We start from the raw sequence: 25,728 nt of genomic DNA on the forward strand, positions 1-25,728 counted from the left end.
CGATAAGCCACCTCGTTAAGCTATCATTTGTGGCCAGGTTGCTTCTGAAAATTATTTCTATAGCCTCAATGAACCTTACTTAGCAAAAGAATGTATATATAGTTTAACCGTAAAAAAATACAATTTGGGAGCTGCCAGCTGAGCGCACGCGCGCGCTTTGACCACGGAGTCGCCACAGGGTCCCGTGGTCACATCCCCACGGGAGCAGGAGTCCTCGCGGCTTGCCCGGGGTGTGTGTGGCGCCTGCCCCCTTGGGCTGGAAACCGGCAATGCCCAACGCACGTTAAATCACAAACCGCCCAGCCTCCACTCGTCCAGCACAACTACGGGCAGCCAACGAACTAAGCATTCCGTAAGCTCACCCGCGCACCCACCCAGCCAGTCACGAGTCACGTACCCAGACAGCCAAACGCACGACTCGTGCCAAGTCACCAAGATAGCTGCTCAATCCACCCACGTGCCCAGTTCACCAGCTAAACAACCAACAGCCAGTAAAACATTCAGTCATGCAGGCATACACCTAGTTTTACCATCCAACAGCCACTCGTATTACACACACAGTTTGTTTTTGTACCCCAACAACCGCCGATCGTCATTAAGTGCCGGGGACATCACCGCGGCGCTTGTGCCATGCCAGGTGCACTTTGAGGCCTCGTGAAGTGTCGAAGGCCCCCTGGCAGGAGGTCACGGAACAGACCCAGGTGCCACGGCTTGACTAACTGAGACGGCTGATGCATCAGCTGTTGATAGTTAAGTTTCTTATTTTTGGGACTCATCCTCGCGGCTCGGCCAGATCGAGTTACGTCCGTGAAGCAACATCTAGCGCTGCGTGCACCCCCCCTCCCCACCTCGATCGGCGAGCGTCCAACACGTGCGTGACCACTGTAGAAGTATGGGGGGCGGCTGACTAAGCGAACGGTTCGCGGTTAAATTACGCAAAGGGGATACGCAAAATTATACCCACCCCCCCCCCACCCCACAACCACCACACTTTCGAAATGTACTGTCCTATAATTATATAAAATCGCATCCTGGTACGGCAAAGACCTTGAGACCGGATGGTGGGAGGACTGCCAGCGCAGACCTTGGGTTGTCGCGTGCCCACTGCGCCGCAGCTACCGGGGATCTGGCGTCGGCAGCGAGGGATAGAGGTGGCACCAACGACACCTTGGCCACGGTGACCTCTCGACCCTGACCGGCTGCTGACTCGGGGCTGAGCCTCCCCGACTGTTGACCAGCTGCTCTGTATTTCAAGACCAGGGGCTCCGTCGTCAGCACAATATCGGTATTCGTGCCACCTTGTCGAAGGTAACCGTGATCGATTTTAAAAATGTTGTAAACAATTTCGAGGGTGGGGGTGTTGTCCCCTTCATCATAATATCTACACAATTGGGATATTCGCCCCCTTCCCTCGCCGCCTGTTCCCACGGCACTGACGCCGGCTGCACCCCTCTGCTGCACAAATCGTATGCTGGGCGACTGCTGCACGTGACCGACCCAACTCGAATTGGACCTCCCGACAGCCGTGGCTCGCAACTGCGTGGACCGTTGCCGTCCATAGATCCACGGACGCCCGACAGAGGTCTCAGCAATGGCGGCCGGCGGGTAAATATCGTGGAGGGGCACGGTGGTGGTGGTGGTGGGGTGGGGGTGGAGGGAGACGGGGTTCCATCGTATACTGCATCGTGGTCAAGATCTAAAATACACCGAAGTGACTGACAAGCCTGTGTGCAGTAAGACACAGCGGGGCAAAGGGTGAAGACCCCTGTGTTTTGCCCCTAATGACCGGCCACCAACTCTTGAGCGTGGCCTGGTTTGAAGTGTGTTTGGTCATTCTTAACCGCGAGGGCGTGGGTGGGGGTCGTGTCGGGGTGGGGGGGGGTTATGTGGGGGGGGGGGGGGGGGTCACGACAGACAATGATAAATGCCACACGAAGTGACCAGTGGTCCGATCCGCCCGCGTCCCGCCGTGCATTCTGCCCTGGATCTCACCCACTTTGCAGACGAGAGAAAATCTGCGAGGTTCACCGCTTAATTTTTTTCTACCCATTTTGTGCTGCCAATGTTTTAATTAATCATCAGAATTTAGAAGGGTGGTGCTAGCCTGCCTATTCCACCACGACCACCACCCAACCTCATCCCCCGACTCTACGGGGATTCCGTCCGCCACTGGGACTCAGGTACGTGGTGACGACTCACAGCTCTCGTTCAGTGAATTGCGCGCAGGGTTGGTGGATCGCGTAAGGATTGCACCATCGAGTAAGTGAGTGAGACGCCCACTCACTTACAAAGTTCGGGTTGGGTGCCAGTAAGATTCTGACTGCCAGTTGCAGAGATTTTAGTGTTATCCCCTCGCATGCGTGGATTTTATCTGGGCATTCCAGCTTCCAAGCACATGCAAAGTAGTAAACCTGACAAGTCGGTATCAATCCATGCTGTTAAATATATACAAGGTGACGTTTCGGGCCATGGCCCTTCTTCATAGCACATGCACGTGGTGCTATGAATGGCTGTTCGTTGCACACTTTCCTGTTAGAATCTTCTTTTAATCCGCAATTCTTGTGAGTACTGGGTCGTACGAATGACCTTTGAACTTCATTCGGCATCGTCCGCGACTACCTGGTCACTTTTGACCCCAGCAAATGAACCAAATTCTAATGTCAAAGATGTACACTCATCACATTAGATCAATAATGCAATGTGCACTATATGGACACGGACGGCCCTTTTGTCAAAACACTATTGGATGAGAGCCTGGCCACACCCCTGCAGGTTGTGAGGTTTATTTGACCATACTTCACCACACTGGTCAGCGCGAAGTCGTCGGTTCAATGCAATCTTCAGGGCGTGGCAGTTGAAACAATGGCCAAATGTCTGAAGTCATCCCTGTGGTCACCCTTCTTCACAAACCTGCAATGAGCAATGCTGCGGGTGGTGAAATTTAGGTAAAAAAATATAATAAATGTAATTTATCAGGTAAGGCCCACTGAGCTGCATAGCTGCTTTTGAGAAGGGACCTGGACATAATTGAAAGATCAATAAAGTGGCTTTACCACGTGGACATTTAGAGCAGCCAAATACTCTAAGCGCATGTCTTTTTTTAAATGTGGAGGGAAAACCCGGAGTACCCGAAGAAAAACTCACGCGACCACGGGGAGAGACAGTCACGCAAACTCCAAATATACAGGCGTCAGGGTTGGGATTAAACCCACGACCTCCTGTATACCGGGCGATGTAGTCAGCATCTCGCCACCGTGGCGCCCCAAAACACAACCACCGCAAACCAGCACAGCACGGTGGAGGTCTCCATCCAGCAGTGGACTTAAAAAGGTGTGCAAGCAACGACAACAAAAATTACGTCGATAAACCTCAACCGGCGATGAACTCTTGAACCTGCTCCCGCTTTGCACGCGCGTGCTCTATAGAGGAGGGAGCGTAATGAGCGCGTGGGACACGTCGACAAATGCGGAAGGTGACGCTGCCGTTTGCAAGGAGGTGACCTTTACCTGGGTTGACCCGCACTCAGAGGGGCAGTGCCAGCTCTTGGCCAATCCAGCTTCTGCCGCTTATCGCTCTTGCATTAGCTGTGACCAAGAAGGAAAAAAAAAACATTCAACTTTATTTTCTGTGTGTATGACTTTACTTCAAGGATACAGAATATATTTTTTTTTTGTCAAGCACAGGCCCCCAAAAAACAAACATGCCAAGTGGCCAGCAACACGATTCACGACTAAAGTTGTAATGGGTAAGAGTTGAGGGCGCTTGTCTCTGGACTGAGCAAAGTTATTTTTGTAAGAGCTCGCGTAAGGAGACGGTTCTGGGAGGTTAGGCCAGAGCGCAGCAATGCAAGAGATGACGCTGAGGGAGACGTGTTTGGAGTGAGTGAAGAAGTGCGTGGAAGAATGGGTAGGTGATTGGGTGAATGAGTAAGTGAGTTGTTGTGACCTGCAGCGTGGTGGTGGTGCTGGTGCTGGTGGTTGAACACAGTGTGGTGAGTGGGTGAGTGAATAATCACATAACCAAACCGCCAATGGATACCCATAACTAAGAATACGTCTACGTTATAGACTGCCAGTACGCTCGCTCAGGTTAAGAACCAGGCTACAGTCTACATTATAGACTGCCAGTACACTCACCCAGCTTAATAACCATTGCTACAGTCTACATTATAGACTGCCAGTACGCTCGCTCAGGTTAAGAACCAGACTACAGTCTACATTATAGACTGCCAGTACGCTCACTCAGTTTAATAACCATTGCTACAGTCTACATCATAGACTGCCAATACGCTCACCAGCTTAAAAACCAGGCTACAGTCTACATTATAGACTGCGAGTCCACTCACCGAGGTTAAGAACCAGGCTACAGTCTATATTATAAACTGCCAGTACACTCACCCAGCTTAATAACCATTGCTACAGTCTACATTCTAAATTGCCAGTACACTCAATCAGATTAAGAATCAGGCTACAGTCTACATTAGTGTTTTTTTGTTGTTTATTATTTTCATTTTATTTTTTATTATTTTTATTCACTGTATTTTCATTATTATTTTTCTATCTACGTGACTTTACCGAAAGAACCAAAGAATATGGCATATTATATTTAAGTGACAACCTTTACTAATTGGCTGTGTCAAGTGGTGGCGAGTTTAACGACACATTTATATATTTACGCGATCTAACCCAAAAAAACCTGTATTATGGATGAATGTGCTGTTGTGACCTGCAGTGTGCTGGTGGTTGAACACAGTGTGGTGAGTGGGTGAGTGACTGAGATGAAACACATTAAACGTTTGCAATAGTCCGGAGAATAATATGAGATAGTTATTCAATCAAGCCAAGAAAGCCTTGCTGTATCTCAAGACTCGTATTCAGTAAGGGGGTGGGGGGGGGGTGTTGTGCATTGGAATGTTTGGCCAATGCCGTGAATAAGTGCCGGATAAAACCTCACCACGCATACGGAAGGGTGGCACGGCCACCACCAGCCCAACTCGCAGCTCCAGTCCGACAAGCAAGCAGTACGTCCTGGCAATCAAACTATAAACATTTTTGTCGTTACAAAATGTTAAACTATTTTTCAGTTTTTTTTTCAGGTAAGGCCCACTTGAGCTATGAGCCCTTTTTCACGACGCGATCTGGCCACAAACTATATGCTCAACGAAAAGTGGCTTTTCCTCGTGGAATTTTACGGCAGCCAAATACTCTCCCATTTTAGTGCCGCCGAGGCTCAAAACGAGCTTGGAGTTCCCAGCTCTGGCAACATTGGGTGCGTTCACGGTCATCTGGAAGTATGAAAGTAAGAGGCAAAGTCACCGTCACAAGCATTTAAAGTGACCAAAGGAACAGGTGACCAGGTGACCCAAGGGTCAGAGCACCGCTGAGAACGTCGGATCGAATCCAGATTCAGCCACACGTGACTCTTATAAGTTGATGACTGTGCACACAGAAACAAATCTATCAAAAGGTTAAACTTGGGTCCCCCCCCTCCCAATTTGGCTGAATAAATGTTCGTCATTACTGGTGTGCAACGAACGAATGGGAAAGTGCTGCCCCCTAATGTACGGGTCTTACTTGTGCAATTTGTATTGATCAGTATACAGTATACTCTTTGGTTCTTTCGGTAAAGTCACGTAGGTATAAAATAAAATAAATCACGACGTTTCGATCGCAACACAAGCGACCGTCATCAGGTGGAACAGATACAGCAGGATAACTTCTGAAATTGGAGAACTGACTGTGATGTTTCCATCCTACCTGCCTGTTTCAGCTGTTATTTCCGACTCTCCGAGTACACCACCAGGCTAAATATCTGTGAGGCAGCCCAGGCACAGGATTCCCACCACCCCCGGTGGCTGGGACCGGCTCACATTGACATGCTAATCTCTCACTTTTACGTACAAATTCCTTTTCTAGCTCCTCCCTACTTATCATTGGGTTGAGCCCACCAAAATCCGATATAAACTCTTGTTGCAGCAGCTCTTTCTCCTATGTCAGCAGTTCTCCTGCTGTATCTGTTCCACCTGATGACGGTCGCTTGTGTTGCGATCGAAACGTCGTGATTTTATTAATTGTATTTCATACCTACTTGACTTTACCGAAAGAACCAAAGAGTAGGGATCAATATGATGAAAAAAGAAAAGGCTTTTGTGTATGGATGTTGAACCGTACGTAGCCAGCCGTGCTAATCGGCAATGCTACACGTATGAAGATGTTCAAACACCAAAAGACACCACCTACATTAACACCTCCTGTATTATTGCCGGGAATGGGAAGCTCCATTACTTTTTTCATCATAAATAATCCAATCTATTTGTTTGAGCATTAATCTATATATTTTAAAAAATGATGTAACCGTACGAGATGCGAGTGAGATTCATCATCTCTTCTTGCAGGTGAGAGCTAGTGATATTAGCAATGTTTTTTTTTCTCATAATTTTTCAAGTTCAACGTAGGGATATGAGTAATGACATTGGCACATAATGGAATATCCATTAACATTACGTCAGGAGGCATTTAACAGCCCACGCAAAGAACACTCTGTAATCACATATTTCACGGGGTGGAGCGGTGGCACCGTGATTATTGCCCTGAACTATTTACCCAGAAAAGCAGAGTTAGATGCCTGACCACGACTCGCATCAGGTGGCGAGGGATGCATGCACCGCTTCTGACTCCTGCCATCGCTACCAACCCGCAATGACCAGCGTGGGGAAGTATAGTGCAGCAACACTCACAGCTTACAAGGCACGGGGATACCATGTATGTGCGTACTTACGTTGAACTTCTTTCGTACCGTACGTAGCCAACCGCGCTAATTAGAGGTGCCTTCACCACCCGCGAATGAACAAATGGCTGTAAATTACTACGTCTCCTTTCACATTTTCACACGATCCATGGCATGCTGTTAGCGCACGAGACACGCACACCAGAGGTCACCTTTTTCCATTCGATCTCCCAGCGCAGCAGTTGAAACAACGGTCCAATATTCTTCAATCACCCCCACCCACCCACCACCTCTGTCCGCCCGGCAGTGTCAATGGGTGTGCCACACACAGTGAGTCAATCGGCAGGTCGCGTCGCGTGTGGTGGGGTAAAGTGTGGGCACGGCCACCTCTTCTGGGACGTCTGACCCAGTGTGGAAGAGTGGGCCGAATAGCCTGTACAGGTGCTCTCTCGAGATGCCCTCTAGTGCGGGGGACACTTCTGCCAACAGTGGCACGAACAAATAATTGCAGGGCTACACATTTACCTGTTTACAGTTCATGGGGTGGTGTAGAGGTTAGCTCGATACATTATGACACCGCTGACTCGAGTCCAGTTGCCGGCCAAGGTTAACATCAATATCAGATGATATCACAACGTATCCATGGTCCAAATTTCACCAATCCGCTCTGACTAGCATGGCGAAGTAGCATCCATCAGCGTACCGACACACGGCTGTAAATGTCTTTATTCACTATTATTCAAATTTGAACAAATGCTGTTGCGTAACATATGAGTGCGTATTAACGCCTCATTTCCTGCATTTGCATGTATTTCTTCATTCAAACGTTTCTGTGACTATGACTATGTTAAGCTTTATCTTGCAATATGTGTTGTAAAGATGAGCCCGAACTGTGACATTATTTGGTGATGCCGCGTTGGCTGTGGTACACAAATTACAATTGACACGTCAGGTCGGTTGGGTGGATGGTTGCTAATCTGACTCCAGAGATTAGGCGGGCAAGGTGCCCGATCCATGCCTTTGAGACATGCGTCCATTCAGCCGCTCCTCCAGCGATTGCACGGCAGAGTCGCAATTCGGGCGACGCAATCCAAGAACCGAAATACGAGAATCCGAGAACATCTACAGCAGTGGGTTCTTCACCTTTATTGCAGCCTTGCGCTCCTTTGCTTCTCATTCATAAAACAATGTATAATGGTAATGCATACGCAGGGGGTGATTGAACAAAGTAGTTGTACTTACGTGCCTGTGCTTAATTTGTGTTTTCGATTATTTTCCTTAAAAAACAAAATCAGCCAATGTCTCGCAACCCCCCCCCCCCCCTAAGGGGATACGTGCACCCCAGGTGAAGAACCACTGGTCTAGATCATCTCAAAATACTGTTTCGTCAAACAATGCGTTTGTGTTGCTGAACAGGGCCCTGTTGTGACGGTGGATAATGACCCTTGCCAGGGATAAACCTGGCATACACTTAACGATCCTCATTTCACTGATAAGACCCATCAAGTTAAAACCCGGCTGCTTAAAACGCATGCTACCGTATTACATTTGTCAAGAACGTGCACACGTCGATTCTAAAATATATATGTACACTGTATTGGTTTCTCGGAGTTGATGTGTGGGAGGCAGCTGATAGTCTGCTTAATTATTATCAAAGTACCTTATTGCATTATCGACCGAGATAACTCGAACAGCCAGAAGGGGTTTTTTTTGTCAACATCCTTCCCGCTGAAGGTGACCTCCGGCGTCACTCGTCATCACATGAATGGTCCACCCCGCGCAACTTCCCTCCGCTCTGTCCTAAACGCGACAAAGGGTGAAAAGTTTACGCAACCTCCCAACATTATCGTGCACCCACCTCTAAAGCCGCTCCGTCGCAACACATACATGTGAGCGCCACTGGCAATGAACACAGGAGCACCTTACCTGGTGAGTTCATAGACCTTTATCAGCAAGGCCACATGTGAGGGTTTACCCATAGAGCGAATGCACCACCAACTGCGCATTTTCCCACTCGCACCTCTCTCGCGCCCGACTCGAGACTATTTAAGCACGGGGCTGCAGACGGCAGGGACCAGCTTCAGATTTGCTGCGCGCGAGGTGAGCGACTGAGTGCGGAGGGTGACTACCAAGCGATTGTTGGCTCGGAGCGATGGCTCACAGCGAGCAATGACTCCAGACTGGTCAGGAAGGGTGCAATCGCGTCTTGACGATCTCGCTCTCTCCCTCTCTCTCTCTCGAGTTCTCTCGAATGTTTTTCGGGTTTGTGCGGCAGGTTTTATTTGGCGTTTCACTCCATATGCTCGGTGCTCTCTTCAGGAATCCGCTTTGGTCTTATTCTTCAAAGTCTGAAGCTCCCAGCACGTGGCGCAAAACGTCGGGCACCGTGCCGAACGGTTCCGGCACGAGAACTCTTCGGCACAACCGCGATAACCCACGCAGTGGTTATTAACCGATCTCCATTCACCTCGGAGGAGGTTTGGCTCAGCGATAAGGGGCCGTTAATAAATGACGTCACGCACCTGGGGTGGGGGGGGGTCAGACATTTGTGATGATGTGTGACGAGGGGGGGGGGTAGTTTGAGAAATGTGACGTCACATCAAAATGCGCAACTTTAAATAAATATAGACAACACGTTCTACTTCATTAAATATACTTTTTATTAAATGTTTCTCCTACAACATCAGAGTGCAGCGCCATATTAAATACGCAGTACAATGACAATAGTTTAAAGCGATTTGAAGCATGTTCTATTTGGGGGGGGGGGGGCAGAGCTCTGTGACGTCATTTTTAAGGGGGGTCAGACTTTTTGTGACGCCGTGTGACTAGGGGGGGGGGAGGTCAAAAATCGTCCAAAATCGCGTGACGTCATTTATGTACAGCCACCTAAGCCTAAAAGATGGGAGGAGGTGGGGTCTATGGTGTCAGAAGCATCGCAAAGGTCTAAAAGAACTGGGTGTGAGAAAGGGATCCACGTTCTGAGAGAGGGTGTTCATTGGCCACACGTAGGAGAGCAGAATGGCATGTGGAAACTAGACTGTCCTTGGCCATGGAGACCATGGAAAGGGAGGTATTCGGAGAGATGGGAGATGATCCGTTCTAGAACTTTTCCAAAGGAGTGGAGGTTTGAGATGGGATAACACATTTGCAGGTATGTTGGGGTCCATTGTCGGTGTATTTGTCGCGGGATGGGAGTGACATCAGCAGCAGTCTTGAGAATTAAGGCAACAGTACTGGATGTAAACAGAGGCTAGACACTATGGTAACTGAAATTAATTACTTTTTTTCCAGAATGTGATCAACAGTAGTGCACTGGTATGTGGTCAACGGTAGAGGAACCTTTCATAAGAGGCACAAAACTCCGTGGTATTTCAAGTCGGTCGCAGCACCGTTCGTGAATAGAAGCGATTGCTACGTCATTCCGTGATTGCGGGATTTCATTTCTGCGTAAACATCGAGTGAACAATTCCGCTACTTTTGTTCCAACAACTGGTCCCGCTTCTTTGACAATGACAATCGTGTCGGTCATTCCGCTGTCTCGTCACTCATTCTGCTGACGACACAGTCGCCCGCCACCACTCACTCTCTGGGACGTGCGTTAAGAACGAACGAACGAACGAACGATTGATCGATCGATGGATCGATGGATCGCTCACGTCCTCGTCCCCTCCCGCCGACGCCAGGTGGAGCATGAAGGCCCTGCTGCTGCTGACGTTCGTGGGCCTGGCCTGGGGCCAGTGGCACCCCAACGCCCACGACGGGCGTCACACCATGGTGCACTTGTTCGAGTGGAGGTGGGTGGACATCGCCGCCGAGTGCGAGCGCTGGCTCGGGCCCAACGGATTCGCCGGCGTCCAGGTGAGTGCGGTACAGGTGTGGGGGGCGAGCGAGGGCGCGCAGGTTGAGGGTACTGGAGGTGTGTGGCGGTGGGGTGGGAGGGGTGGGGTGTGACCAGGTGAGAGTGGTGGAGATGTGAGTGGGGTGTGCAGGCGAGGGTGCTGGAGGTGTGGAGGCGGGCGAAGTGTGCAGGTAAGGGTGACATTATGCAATGTTTATGCTTGTTTAAGCAAAAAATGAAGGGATACATATTAAAATGGGAAGCAGATAAGGGTGGAAAGTCAGAGTAAATAAAAAAACAGAGAGATGGATGGATGGAGGAGGAGGTGATGATGGGTGGGACACGTGTGCAGGATGGAGGAGGTGATGATGGGTGGGACACGTGTAGGATGGAGGAGGTGATGATGTGTGGACGCGTGTGCAGGATGGAAGAGGTGATGATGGGTGGGACACGTGTGTAGGATGGAGGAGGTGATGATGGGTGGGACGCGTGTGCAGGATGGAGGAGGTGATGATGGGTGGGACGCGTGTGCAGGATGGAGGAGGTGATGATGGGTGGGACACGTGTGCAGGATGGAGGAGGTGATGATGGGTGGGACGCGTGTGCAGGATGGAGGAGGAGGTGATGATGGGTGGGACGCGTGTGAAGGATGGAAGAAGAGGTGATGATGGGTGGGACGCGTGTGAAGGATGGAAGAGGTGATGATGGGTGGGACGCGTGTGAAGGATGGAAGAGGTGATGATGGGTGGGACGCGAGTGCAGGATGGAGGAGGTGATGATGGGTGGGACACGTGTGCAGGATGGAGGAGGTGATGATGGGTGGGACGCGTGTGCAGGATGGAAGAGGAGGTGATGATGGGTGGGACGCGTGTGAAGGATGGAAGAGGTGATGATGGGTGGGACGCGTGTGAAGGATGGAAGAGGTGATGATGGGTGGGACACGTGTGCAGGATGGAGGAGGGAAAGTTACCGAGATGGGCTGTTGAGTGTCACCCAGAGGTTGGCGATTCAGGGAGAAGATCTAAAGCCAGCTGATGTGGCCATTAGATCGTAGGAGCGGGCCCTAAAGAACGCGTTGACTGTGTAACAAAAATGAAAACAAACAAGTGAAATGGTGGTGGTGGTGGGTGAGACCGTAAGAGTGTTTTCTTAACGCATCTAATGCAACCACGTCTCAAGGCACTCTACAGAAAACAGTGGACATAGTCTTTCCATAAAAACAGTGGGCATAGTCACTCTATATAAACAGTTGGTATAGTCATTCTATAAAAACGGTGGGTATAATCAGTCGTTCATCGGGAGCTTTACAAAAGGACGGTCTTGAGCCCTGACTTGAACAGGGGGCTGGGGTGGCAGGGGGGGGAGGGAGTTCCAGACATTGGGGGCAGCAGAGGAGAAGGAGTGACCCTGGAGGCCTGGCGTTAACTTTTCACCTGTGGCGGGATCGAGCAAGAGGGCGGAGGTGACGGCCAAGGTGAGGCGCCATTGAGCATTCGCCATGGTGACCTCCACATTCAAAGACAAATATCCGCTCTCCGTACAGCCTTAACAGACTGTTGGGGCGAGTGCTGTTAGCGAGTGGCACCTATGAAGGCCGGCTCGGCACACTAGGGGGTGGTTGACCAGCAACCACGCCCACACGTCCACCACCTTCTCTCTGCCCTTGTCCACACCACAACAACCGCAGGTGTCTCCCCCCAACGAGAACATCGTGATCAACAGCCCCTGGCGTCCGTGGTGGGAGCGTTACCAGCCCATCAGCTACAACCTGTGCTCGCGCTCGGGCAGCGATTCCGAGTTCCGCGACATGGTGCACCGCTGCAACAACGCCGGGGTGAGGCGCGGGACGTGGTGGGAGCGATTTCGGATAAACTAAAAACTAATTTTGTTTTTTTATATATATAAAGTCAACAATTGCTTTCATATAAACTAAACTATTTTAAATTTTACCAGGTAAGGCCCCACTTAGCTTCATAGCTGTTTGTTTCAGAAGCGATCTGGCTATCACAAATGATAGCTCAACGAAGTGGCTTATCATCATCGCTTGGAAATGTCTCGCGGCCAAATACTCTGAAAGCGTGATGTTGATTCTAAATGTGGAGGGGAAAGCCTGGAAGGCCCCGGAGAAAAATCCACACGGCAACGGAGAGAACATGAAAACTCCAAATAGACAGGCGTCAGGGTCGGGATCGAACCCACGACCTCCTTTATACCAGGCGAGGCAATTAACATCTTTTTTTTCGATTTAAAGCTTTCGTGACTGCAGGGATTCATCTTCTTGGTTCTTTCGGTAAAGTCACGTATAGGATGGAAATAAAATATTATTATTTTATTTAAAATCGTATTATTTTATTTAAAATATTATTATTTTATTTCCATCCTACGTGACTTTACCGAAAGAACCAAGAAGAATTACCATCTTGTCACCATGGCAACAACAACTCTCTCACCCAGTCTTCTTCACCAACTTTCAGAGGGAGGGCACACTTTCGCTGATAAGACATCATCAGTGTGAGGACCGCCACACATTTGAAACCATTGGGGTTTGACAGCAGCACGGCGATGATGATTGTGTTTTCACATTTGTGTATTGTCGGGGACATGTTTAGAGTTTAGAGTATTAACCACCAAGCATCCGTGTACAAGGTTACAAGGTCAAGTGATATTTACGCCGGGCTACGATGAGGGGTTGGTGGGGCGAGGGTAAATTGGATAGAGGGCCCCATTGCATTACCTGCACCAGGGCCCATGCCAACCGCTCTATGCCACTTGCCCTGCTCCGTAATTTTACAGCCATGCGCCCCACGGTAGCCCGAGTGGCCCAGGGGTCAGAGCGCTGAGCTGGCACGGTTGAGTCCCTGGGTACCAATCCAGGCCTGTGGTTAAACCTGGTTCTGAAGGGTATTTGAGTTTATGGTCCTCAGCCCGGTCACCAAAGACTGACTACACACAAAAACGCGGCAACTTAAACTGGCTTACTTCAAGCTCTGAGAATTACATATCGGGTTGACTGTCATGCGATTCACATTTCTTTGATACGCAGAGAGGGTTGGCAAAAGAAGTGCTGCCCTCTAATGGAATGACCAGAGGTTACATGAAGTGGTGTCAGATGCAGCTCTGTGATATCCGCTCCCGTGAGCCGCTACCGTAAGCCGTTCTCTTGCTCTGCTCGAGATCCGCATGGACGGCTGCGTTTCACGACGTGGCGACGTCTGCCCCAATCAAACCAACCACATGCCTGAACCCTCCCCCTCCTATCCCCCCCCCGCCCGTCCCTCCCCCGCAGGTTCGCATCTACGTTGACGCCATCATCAATCACATGTGCGGCGATGGCGGCGGCTCGGGCACGCATGCCACGTGCGGCAGTTACTTCGACGCCGGGCGCCGTGAGTTCTCGGCCGTGCCCTACTCTTCCGTGGACTTTAACGATGGGAAGTGCGGCACCTCCAGCGGCCAGATTGAGAACTACAACGACAAGTACCAGGTGCGCTGTGGTGACGGAATCGACATTAAACTATTCAACTATTTATTTTTTATTTTTAAAGGTAATGTCCACTGACCTATAGAGTTTTTTTTTTCAGAAGCGACCTGGCCACAAATTATATCTCAACGAAGTGGCTTATCATCACGTGGACATTTATAGAAGCCAAGTGCTCTAAACGCATGTTAATTATGGAGGGGAAAACCAGAGGACCCGGAGAAAAATCCACACGACCATGGGGAGAGAGACATGCAAACTCCAAATATACAGGCGTCACGGTCGGAATCGAACCATGACCTCCTGCATACCAGTCGTGGGAGATAACATGTTGCCACCGTGACACCATAAGGGGACACTGGGCCATTGGGACTAGAGGCCGACCGAAATTCGGTTTCGGTTTCAGCGCCGAAAGTTGGCATACTTTCGGTTTCGAGCGAAAGTAATTTTTTTTATTTTCGGTTTCGGTTTCGGACGAAACTGATATTGACTTTCGGTCATCATTCGACAACCGAAGATCTATTTTTAGAATAACGCTAGTGCTATGTCTATCACTCTGCCTATCGGCCGGTCAGTCGGCGCTAGGCAATCCTATGCGATAGGCTGCAAACACAGTACACACACACACGTACACACATACACACACGTACACACATACACACACACGTCAGCAGCAGCTTGGGAGCGAGGTTACAGCTGCAACCATGGTCTGCTAATGTATATACGACCAGTCAACAGACGGCAGCCTGTCTAGCTGAATGCATACAACATTCGTTTGTTTGGATATAACTACTAAGTAACACCTAAAGATTTGATATTTAGCGACTCTTCCTGCAGGCTCTGAATGATAAGTTCTAGATTTCTTTTTAATGAAAGTAGCATTGCATCATGACATATTTCATAAATCTTATGTTCGGTAACTTCGGTCATATACCTTTCTGTTTCGGTCTCGGTCGAAAGTGTCGTTAAACTTTCGGTTTCGGCTTCGGTTTCGGCCGAAAGTATTTTTTTTACTTTTGGTCTGGTTTCGGTTTCGGCCGAAACCAGAAATTCAGTTTCGGTCGGCCTCTAATTGGGACAGGGCCCCACGGTCCCAGTGGAGCAGGGCCCCCCACTCATGAATCAAGGAAAAGAAAAACCGGAAAACCTAACAGGAGTTTGTATACAATACAGTATTGCTTTTAGAAAGGCAACAAAGTTTATATGGGAGTGCTCTTGCCAATAACACCTGGTAACCCAGAAACATTTATTTAACTAAGCCCGATTCAGCTGAGGAGACCCAGAAGGTCGAAACCAGTCTGGAGTTTGCTTTCTTAAACCAAATACTGCTGAATAATATTAGTATGGAAAGCTTATGTGTGTCTTTGCTCATTATAAAGATAAGAACAAAAAAGTATTTTTGCTATATTGCCCTTCATGACGGGGCGACGTTTTAAAAGGGCACCTACGATAGCAGCTGTCTCTGTGCGGCAAAATGTGGCTCGGCACCAGCCCTGCAAGAGGGCATTAGTCTGCCAGCAGGGGGAGATGATTGCGATGTGTAATCGCAATTGAATAATTTGTGGTTAAATTTACATTTTTGGACCATGATGCCAGCACACAATGGCCTACCCCGTTTCAATCGACGTCAGGGGAAATGTTACGTCCACTGCGAGCGAAGCGCACGGTAGCATTTTTAATGGCCAATACAGCAGGATTTGCCAGAGCAGCCTGTCGGATGCCAACCTAAAACCTCCACACCTCGATTAGTGCTGTTGGCTATGTACGGTGCTGTACTGACCCACGTGTTGAGTCGCTGTACTGACCCACGTGTTGAGTCGTATTGAGTTGCTGTACTCACGTGTTGAGTCACTGTACCGACCCACGTGTTGAGTTGCTGTGCTCACCCACGTGTTGAGTCGTATTGAGTCGCTGTACCGACCCACGTATTGAGTTGCTGTACTCACCCACGTGTTGAGTCGCTGTACTGAACTACGGGCCGTCGCGCCACCACAGGTGCGCGACTGCAAGCTCGTGGGGCTGCTCGACCTGGCCCTGGAGAAGGACTACGTGCGTGGCAAGATCGCCGGCTTCCTCAACAACCTCATCGACATCGGCGTGGCTGGCTTCAGGTTCGACGCGTCCAAGCACATGTGGCCCGGAGACATCCAGGACATCGTGGGGCGTCTCAAGAATCTCAACTCGCAGTACTTCCCGTCCAACAGCAAGGCCTTCATCTTCCAGGAGGTGCGGGCCGCGGCGCCGACGCTGTGTGCTGCGCACGCGCGCGTGTGTGTCTTGTGGGGAGGGGTGGTGCAATGGTTAGCGCGCCATGCAACGAACCCTGCGACCCGAGTTCGATTCCCACTCGCGGCCAACACCAGTGACGATTATCTGAATCGGGCATGGGCCTGCCCAAGGTCAACTTAGCCTCAAATAAGTACCTCGTGCGATGTGCAAACATCGGCGCTGGAGAGATAAAGACGGCCACGTGTGGTGCTGGCCACACACCCCCTCGTGTGCCGTTCCGGCCTTCCTAGGTGCTCGCTGACAGGACTTGCCCCAACAGTCTGTTAAGGCTACACGGGGGATCTTTGTGTGTGGGAGGGGGGGGGGAGTCGTGGGGGGAGACTGCGATGCTTCACATGGCCTCAATGTGCACCTAGATTGGCACAAACACCGTGGTGACATCACCGCCACTTGGTGGCGGATGGTGGCTGTAATTGTGAGAGTGGGCTCACGAGCTCTGCCGTGACACCGGCCTAACCCTGCAGGAGGCCTTCTACATAACGGTGGAATACAGGTACTTCTGATTGGTGCAATGGGCATTGGTCGCATACGCGTTCCCAATGATGATGAAGATATCTTTGCAGGTCATTGACCTTGGAGGAGAGGCTATCTCTGCATCCGAGTACTTTGGCATCGGCCGCGTGACCGAGTTCAAGTTCGGCGCCAAGCTGGGCGAGGTGGTGCGCAAATGGAATGGACAAAAGATGTCCTACCTCCAGTGAGTATCTTGCCAGGCCTCAGGGCCAGTCATACGACCTGGGTCTGCATCAGTACCACAGGGTAACCTTGTTTAATACAGCGGGGGTACAACACCATTGATGCCAAACCAACCTGACGTAAACACAAAGGTTTATCGGAGCCAATATCATGAATTGTAACTGATTTTGGGTTTGGCCTAAACCTAAAAATAAACTCTGAAACGCCATCAAAATGTTAATCGCTAAACAGAATGACTATCAATAGGATCTGCATTCTGCTCTGGCTCTCACCCCATGTATACGTGGAATGGCTGCGATGCCCATCGCTTAATTGTACTCAATTCATGCAATTAATTGTACTTCTCTGGCCCAGCTACTGTAGTTCGTATATAAAAGGGGTCAGCAACCTAGCAACCTACGGCTCCTGAAGGACGGCTTCGTGACGTCATTCACATGCATTCGTCTCTCGAAATATCGAGTTTCTTACCGAATTCGAAAAAAAAATGCCCTCGTTATTTTGGTTTCTGACCCAGGGTATACCATCACGCGAAGCTCGCACATTACAGGAAGGGGTACAGAAGAATACTGATCGTTACCTTGGTCATTCTGATCTAAATACATTCATTTTTTCATTTCATTTATTAGGTATAACCCTGTGAGCCATGCGGCTCTTGACTCGGGTGCAACCGCAACAAACAAAAACATGAACAAGAAACATCTTAAAGTGACTACACGCAACAGAAAAATCCAGGAAAAAACAGCAAAGTCTTCCAGAAAAAACACCGTATTTCAACGCTGTATGCAAAAATCCCAGTGGGATGCAAGTCAAACAATAACAACCATAACACAATTTATATTACAGTTATCAGGCTAACTCTGTACTACAACAAACAAACATGGCTAAACCAAAGCGTTTTCAAATCACCAAAATAAAGCTATAAAAACAATGTAACAGTGATCATAGGAACTGTGATTCAAATTTAACAATAAACGATATACATAACATGTACGACCAAACTTTGCAGCCATAGCTGGCTGCATGAGTCACTCCATAACAGGAGTATCAGTATAACACGTAGGCTTTCGCGACCAATATTATTCATAATAAAGGTTTTTGGGTCAGATCGCGTTATTTATAAATGTGTCGTAACCCTCCACCACCCGACACGGCCAATCAGCAAAAAAAGTGTCACGTTAACAAAAGACAATTAGTTCACTACTTTAGCCCACCGGTGTGTTGAAGAGTGAATCCACAACATTTACAGTTTGAATACGACGTTTCGCTGGTTATTACATCCAGCATCATCGGGCAATTTGCCAGAATGGTAAAGCCCTCACTTGCTCCCGGTCTTAAATAGAGCAGCAGGGTGACGTCATCATTTAACTCATTCAGGTGCAGTAATTATAAAATCGATTGGTAATCAGTCAATGGTTATGATTAGTAATGAGTGGTAATGTGTGTTATTGTGAATATATGCTACGTTAGTAATCCGTTAATTAGTATGTGTTTCCCCTATAAGGAATTGTAATATGTGTTATTTAATAATACACTTCCAAGCCGCACTAAGCCTATAGCTATCAGAGCGATTAAAGTTATTTTTATTTATCTCAATTTCAATGGATTCTCTAATTAGTCTTTACCAGTAATAATTAGTTTTACACAACACTTCAACGTTATCAAAATCAATTGAGTGTCCTTGTTGACAAGCATGTTCTGCCACTGCCGACAGTTGTGTTTGAGATAATTTAATATTTCTTTGGTGTTCTTTTAGTCTTATGCTGATGTTACGTCCCGTCTGTCCATTATAGCATCTGCCACATAAACAATTAATCCGATATACACCTTCTGTTGATAATTTAGGTAATTCGTCTTTAGTGCAAGATACTAGTTTTTGAATTTTGTGTACTGTACCAAATCTTACTGTAATTTTTGCTTTTGCAAAACACAGGCTAATGTGTCAGTTACTCCTGAGATATATGGAATTTTAATTGTTTTAACAATCTGATCGCTTTCAGCAGTGTTGCTTTACTTTAGAACGTAGGACTACTGCAATAATTTCAAATTCATTAATCCCTAAGAATGAGCAACACCAAATTAAGCCAAGGGCCTCAAAACCACCTAGACTGTATGGGCCACCAAAGATTCATAAAATCGGCATCCCATTATGACCCATAGTCAGTACAATTGGCTCTGCCACTTATAAATTAGCAAAATATGTAACTAAACAAATACAGCCCTACATCGGTAGGACATCTTCATTCATAAGAAATTCAGAACATCTTGTGAATGTGATTAAAGATATTAAACTTAATCCTAATAATATTCTGGTAAGTTTTGATGTGATTTCTCTATTCACTAAGGTTCCAGTGAACGAATCTAACTCTGTACTACAACAAACAAACATGGCTAAACCAAAACTTTTCAAATCACCAAAATAAAGCTATAAAAAACAATGTAACAGTGATCATAGAAACTGTGATTCAAATTATCAATAAACGATATATATATAACATGTACATGATACATGATACACTAGTAAAGAATACAGGTTTATCCAAAAGAGATTCCGAAACTTGCTGACCATTGTTTAAATAACACTTACTTCTTATGGAGAGGGGATTTCTTTAAACAAAACGAAGGAGCAGCAATGAGCTCTCCTTTATCTCCTGCTATAGCAAATCTGTACATGGAAAACTTTGAAATAAGAGCACTTGCCTCGAGCACATTGAAACCATCTTTTTGGTTTAGATATGTGGATGACACTTTGGTTGTCTGGCCACATGGTAAAGATACTCTTAATGATTTTCTAAATCATCTCAATGCACAAAACCCGGCCATCCAGTTCACCATGGAAATGGAGGTGAATAACACACTCCCGTTCCTAGATATTTTGCTTGGACATGGCCTAAATGGTAAAATAACACACAGCATTTACAGAAAGCAAACGCACACTGATGCCTATCTGAATGCAGATTCGCATCATCATCCAGCTCAGAAATCCTCTCTTATCAAGACGCTCATACATCGGGCTAAAACAGTGTCAGATGGTGAAAGTCTAGTGAGAGAGAACAAACACGTTAAAGAAGCATTACGACAGAATGGCTACAATAATACTCAAATTAACAGAGCACTGAATGCCAAATCACGATCGCAAAGCAACACTGCTGAAAGCGGTCAGATTGTTAAAACAATTAAAATTCCATATATCTCAGGAGTAACTGATAAATAAGCCCGTGTTTTGCAAAACATTACAGTAAGATTTGGTACAGTACACAAAATTCAAAAACTAGTATCTTGCACTAAAGACGAATTACCTAAATTATCAACAGAAGGTGTATATCGGATTAATTGTTTATGTGGCAGATGCTATAATGGACAGACGGGACGTAACATCAGCATAAGACTAAAAGAACACCAAAGAAATATTAAATTATCTCAAACACAACTGTCGGCAGTGGCAGAACATGCTTGTCAACAAGGACACTCAATTGATTTTGATAACGTTGAAGTGTTGTGTAAAACTAATTATTACTGGCAAAGACTAATTAGAGAATCCATTGAAATTGAGATAAATAAAAATAACTTTAATCGCTCTGATTGCTATAGGCTTAGTGCGGCTTGGGAGTGTATTATTAAATAATACATATTACAATTCCTTATAGGGGAAACACATACTAATTAACGGATTACTAACGTAGCATATATTCACAATAACACACATTACAACTCACTACTAATCACAACCATTGACTGATTACCAATCGATTTTATAATTACTGCACCTGAATGAGTTAAATGATGACGTCACCCTGCTGCTCTATTTAAGACCGGGAGCAAGTGAAGGCTTTACCATTCTGGCGAATTCCCCGATGATGCTGGATGTAATTACCAGCGAAACGTCGTACTCAAACTGTAAATGTTGTGGATTCACTCTTCAACACACCGGTGGGCTAAAGTAGTGAACTAATTGTCTTTTGTCAACATGACTTTTTTTTGCTGATTGGCCGTGTCGGGTGGTGAAGGGTTACGACACATTTATAAATAACGCGATCTAACCCAAAAACCTTTATTATGAGTATCAGTATGAGTATTAAAAAAATGCAATACACCTTTAAAAATCAGCACACTATAATCAAAACTCAATATCATACTTTGCAGCGGTCATCCGGAACGATACATTTGATTTCAGGCCATTCTGAATTGCAGTGGCAACTAGGGGTGTACAACTCCTCTAGAGCAGTTTTGAGTGAAGATCTCACAGGTAGTGATCTAAGTTGCAGTTTATTGGCGATAGCATTCCAGACCCTGGGGGCATCAATAGAAAAGGCGCTTACTCCAGTATTTGTACGGCAATAAGGAATGTGAAACTGGTAAATGAGCGAAGACCTTAGGTCACATTTGTTCTTCGAAACATTGAGCAGGTAGTCTGCTGATTTTTTTGTAAGTACATCGTGATTAAATAAGATCTGATGCACAAGCCGTCGATCAATAAGAGAAGTTCAGTTCGACCCAATGTAGAGATAGCAGTGGTGGGTCCTATATGGGCAGTTGAATGCAAATCTTAAGACCGAGTGATAAAGTGAGTCAAGCTTCTTCAGGATAGGACTGGGGGCTGATTCATATACGATGTCACAGTAATCAAGAAGACGCAGTATGGTGGCTTTTATCAATTACAAGCGGAACATAGGGGGGAAGCAGTTCTTGTGTCGATACAGAAAACCAATTTTTTATTTTGTCTTTTTACCAATAAAATCAATGTGATCTTGAAAATTCAGTTTTGAATCAAAGATGTCCCAAGATACTTATAGATCTTGACTTGCTCTATTTAATGATTATTTAAGGAATAAAATTGTGGACAAATAACGTCCTGCTTTAGTCCTAGTGCACCTTGGTTTTGGAGGTATTCAGGACTAGTTTAAGAGCAACTAGCTGATGTTGTAGTTTGTTGAAATCACCCTGGAGCTTAGCAATCACGTCATCCGAAGAGTGACCAGCAGTAATCAGTATCGTGTCACCTGCAAACAGATTTACCCTGGAATGATCCAGGTCAGTTTCCAAGTCATTGACATGAAGAGAGAACAAGAGGGGGCCGAGGATGGAACCCTGTGGAACCCCTTTTGTTTATAGGGTTACATATGTATGTGCGTGCAAACTTACCGGCTCGCCCTCTGCCACCCCTTCCAGCAACTGGGGCGAAGGCTGGGGCTTCATGCCGACGGGCAACGCCCTGGTGTTCGTCGACAACCACGACAACCAGCGCGGCCACGGCGCTGGCGGGGCCTCCATCCTCACCTTCTGGGACTCGCGGTGAGCGGGCGATTGGGCGTGGCGTGCGCGGGTGAGTGGCGTGGGCATTGATGGGCACCGGGCCCGGGCCCGGGCCGAGGTGGCAGGGATCGTCGTGACTGGTTTCTCCGGCGCGCGGCTTCTTCCGGGAGGGTTGAGTAAAGTGGGGCCCCAGAAAGAGGGCGCAATCTCGGACGTGTGTGAGAGAAGGTTTGCTCACCGCCACAACAACGACGACAACCTAAAGTTCGACCTATTCAAATCAAAATCTGTCGTGCATCCATTTGAATAGGGAAGAGTTCACGTTTACCCATTACCACAAGAGAATCACATCTCCTCGGATGCCGCTGCTGGCGCCGTGCTATGAAATGTACGCATCACGTTTACACCGGTGGCGCCCAAATGTTCAAATGCGATTGGATAGAATCTATCACATGTGGCTTATGTGAGTGACTTTCATGATTATAACCTGCTCGTGATAGGATGGAATCTGTCATGCGTAGCTTCTGTCAACTCGCGACTCATTCACCGCCTCCTGAATTACATGTCTTAAAAAAATATTGCATTCTTGTGATGTTGTCATAACCACAGCGTCTACAAGATCGGCACTGCCTTCACGCTGGCTCACCCCTACGGCTTCACTCGCATCATGTCGAGCTACAGGTGGGATCGCAACTTCGTCAACGGCAAGGTGAGACGCGTTCGATCAGGTGCACGAAAACGTGCGGCATCCGCGCTAGCGTCAAAACTTTTACGACGCACGACCAATGTTCTCCGCGGCGTGACCCGTGATGTTTCAGGATGAGAACGACTGGATTGGACCTCCTGCCAACGGCGATGGCTCCACCAAACCCGTGACCATCAACTCCGACGACACGTGTGGCAACGGCTGGGTGTGCGAGCACAGATGGCGCCAGATCAAGTGCGTTCCCAGAGGTCCACGCGGTGGCCGGCGCGGTTCAGCGGTTCAGAGCGATTGATACAGAAGGAGAGAGATCAAGGCAGGGGTGGTGGCAAGGGACGGGGGGGGTGCCAGATGCAGTCCCCTCGATAAAAGGTCACTGGACCAGAGGTCACTTGAAAGGGATCTCAGAGGTAACTCTGTGATATCAACACCTGTGGGATGTTCCCTTAGCACAAAAGGGTGGTCATGTTCCTCTCCGGGAGAAATTTCGATGGAAATTCTCGGTGATACAAAATGTAACACTAAGTTTTGACTATTGTAGTTGGAGAGGCCACTTTGCATGCATTTCAAAGGCATAGCTGTAAAGCAGAAGTGTAACTAATCCACATTAGTTGCTAGGCTAGGCCATGGTGGCGATTCTTGGCATGTAACTACCAATGTGGGTCCACTCAGAAACAAATATGGACCACTGTATTGGCTACGAAACCCTACGTTTTAAAAAGGTATCCAATGTGTAACTATACATCCATTCATCAACCACAACCTCTTGCTACTCGCAAGATCTAGGCATCGAATTGTGCCTATTGATCACCTATTGTCAACTATTCTAAGTCATTTTAAATAATTTCCATGGAGGTTATAAACGCACCATGGGTGCAGTTAAAAAACAAACACTTTCTTGAATCCTATTTGCGGCCTCGAATCGTGACAGTTTGTGGAACTACGAGGGGGAAGGAGCAGGGGGAGGTGGATAGGTGCTTGCCAATCGCAAAGCTGTCGATTATTTTGTCATCGTGCCATTCTTGCTTTTCAGGAACATGGTCATCTTCCGCAACGCTGTCACCGGACACGATCTGACTAACTGGTGGGACAACGGCAGCAACCAGATTGCATTCAGCCGCGGCAACCGTGGGTTCATCGTCATCAACAATGATGACTGGTGAGCACGACTGGCTTAATTTCCGCACAACGGCACAACGCACCCAATATACACCGCTAGTTTCTGCGGTTGCAGCTGCCGGCGCTGGGCGCACATAAGCGAGCCCGACGACTTCGATGCTGGCGTCCACACCGTACGTAGAAAAACGACCAGAATATTATCTACAGAAATACAATTCAGAAAGTGTCCGAAGCTGGTGGCCCATGAGCCTTCAGTTAGGACGAGGGCAGTCGAGCTGCTAGACAAACTAGGCGAGGCGTAGAATCTTCCTTGAAGATATCTCCTCCAGCGGGCATTCCTCTGACGCACTGGGGGTCATGACACATTGGTCAATGTGAGAGTGCAACGTAGATCTCCCTCGTCATCTCGTTACACTATGCCGAAAGCACAATCTACGACAAATAAAATTGTGCCAGTGGCCAAAAGCAAGCAACGTCCGCCACTTCAATCCACCGACAGAACGCGCGGGTAATTTTTGTTTTGTCCACTGCGTCGACTGCCCTCCGATAATAGAAAGCCACTGGAGCTGTGCACTTTGAAATCTAGATTCAAAATTCATTTTTTCGAACTACCTTTTGTGTTTCGTTTGTTGTCCTTCCTCTACACCTCCGATTAGCATGGTTGGCTATGTATGGTGCGATAGAAGTGTCAACATATATACATACATACAAATATACATACTTACAAGCATATGTACGTCACCGTTCCACAGGGCCCTTGACGCGACCCTCCAGACCGGCCTGCCGGCTGGAACCTACTGCGACGTCATCTCCGGCAACTTGTCGGGCGGGCGCTGCACGGGCGCGCAGATCTCCGTGGGGGGCGATGGTCGCGCCTTCTTCCAGATCAGCAATGCGTCCGAGGATCCTGTGGTGGCGATCCACGTCAACGCCAAGCTGTAGCACGGCGTCGCACAGCTCCCGCTGGGACGACGGCGACGATGATGAACCCAGCCTCCCAGCCCCCCGGCGACGCTTCGCGCAGAGTGGAACGTGATCGATAACAAAATCGTAACAGTAATGATGATGATCGAAACGAATACGTTTAAAGTCCGGACGCAGCCGCCGCTTGCTTCAACCGCCTCAAATCAGCCGGCCGTTTTCGACATCTCGCACGTGCAGCCAGCGAGTATCAGCTTGCTGTACTGCCACATGTACTCATCTGCTGTAATCAATAAAATGTGCACACGTTAATCCAGATTTCACTGGTCTATATCTGATATTAAAAGGTGAAGGCACAGCCATCCAATTACTTGCTCACACCACAGCTGGCAGATGGGCCTCCACTAGGAGGGGAGCACTTGAGAGGCCCCAGTGGAGGGTGCTTTTGGCCTCCTCTTCTTCACTGGCCATATGTCATGGAAGGAGTGGGAGCGCCCACACTTTGCACACGACAAACAACCTAAACATTTCTGCTGCTGGGTGGACAGAGGCAGCTGGGGATTTGAGGAACTTGCGACATCGTTTCAACTGCTGACTGTTTACATCACCACAATTGGCGGCATGCCTAAGTCAAACGTGTGACTCGAAATGAACGCACACAACATTCTGCCAGGGATTTGTGAGTGCAGGGAGTCTTAGTGCAGCGTG

At 47.9% G+C, this 25,728-nt stretch overlaps 1 protein-coding gene across 2 annotated transcripts; it reads left to right on the forward strand.

The window, feature by feature from the left end:
- The first annotated feature begins 1,118 nt into the window (after positions 1 to 1,118).
- LOC116948882 (alpha-amylase-like) lies at positions 1,119 to 25,332 on the forward strand. 2 transcript variants are annotated; one of them, XM_032966091.2, is made up of 11 exons: positions 1,119 to 1,308; positions 10,410 to 10,584; positions 12,252 to 12,398; positions 13,851 to 14,048; positions 16,038 to 16,268; positions 16,895 to 17,028; positions 22,194 to 22,316; positions 22,887 to 22,986; positions 23,096 to 23,217; positions 24,014 to 24,139; positions 24,852 to 25,332. In XM_032966091.2, exons 2-11 carry the CDS (start codon positions 10,417 to 10,419, stop codon positions 25,039 to 25,041), a joined length of 1,539 nt encoding a protein of 512 aa, XP_032821982.1. In that variant the 5' UTR covers positions 1,119 to 1,308; positions 10,410 to 10,416; the 3' UTR covers positions 25,042 to 25,332. The 2 variants fall into 2 exon arrangements, with proteins under 2 accessions (XP_032821982.1, XP_075927984.1); XM_076071869.1 differs by lacking the exon at positions 1,119 to 1,308 and adding an exon at positions 8,737 to 8,826.
- The last annotated feature ends 396 nt before the right edge of the window (positions 25,333 to 25,728 follow it).

The sequence above is a fragment of the Petromyzon marinus genome, chromosome 35 (genome assembly GCF_048934315.1).
Source record: "Petromyzon marinus isolate PM22_M1 ecotype Great Lakes invasive population chromosome 35, UKy_Petmar_22M1.pri1.0, whole genome shotgun sequence".
NCBI classification, from domain to species: domain Eukaryota; kingdom Metazoa; phylum Chordata; class Hyperoartia; order Petromyzontiformes; family Petromyzontidae; genus Petromyzon; species Petromyzon marinus.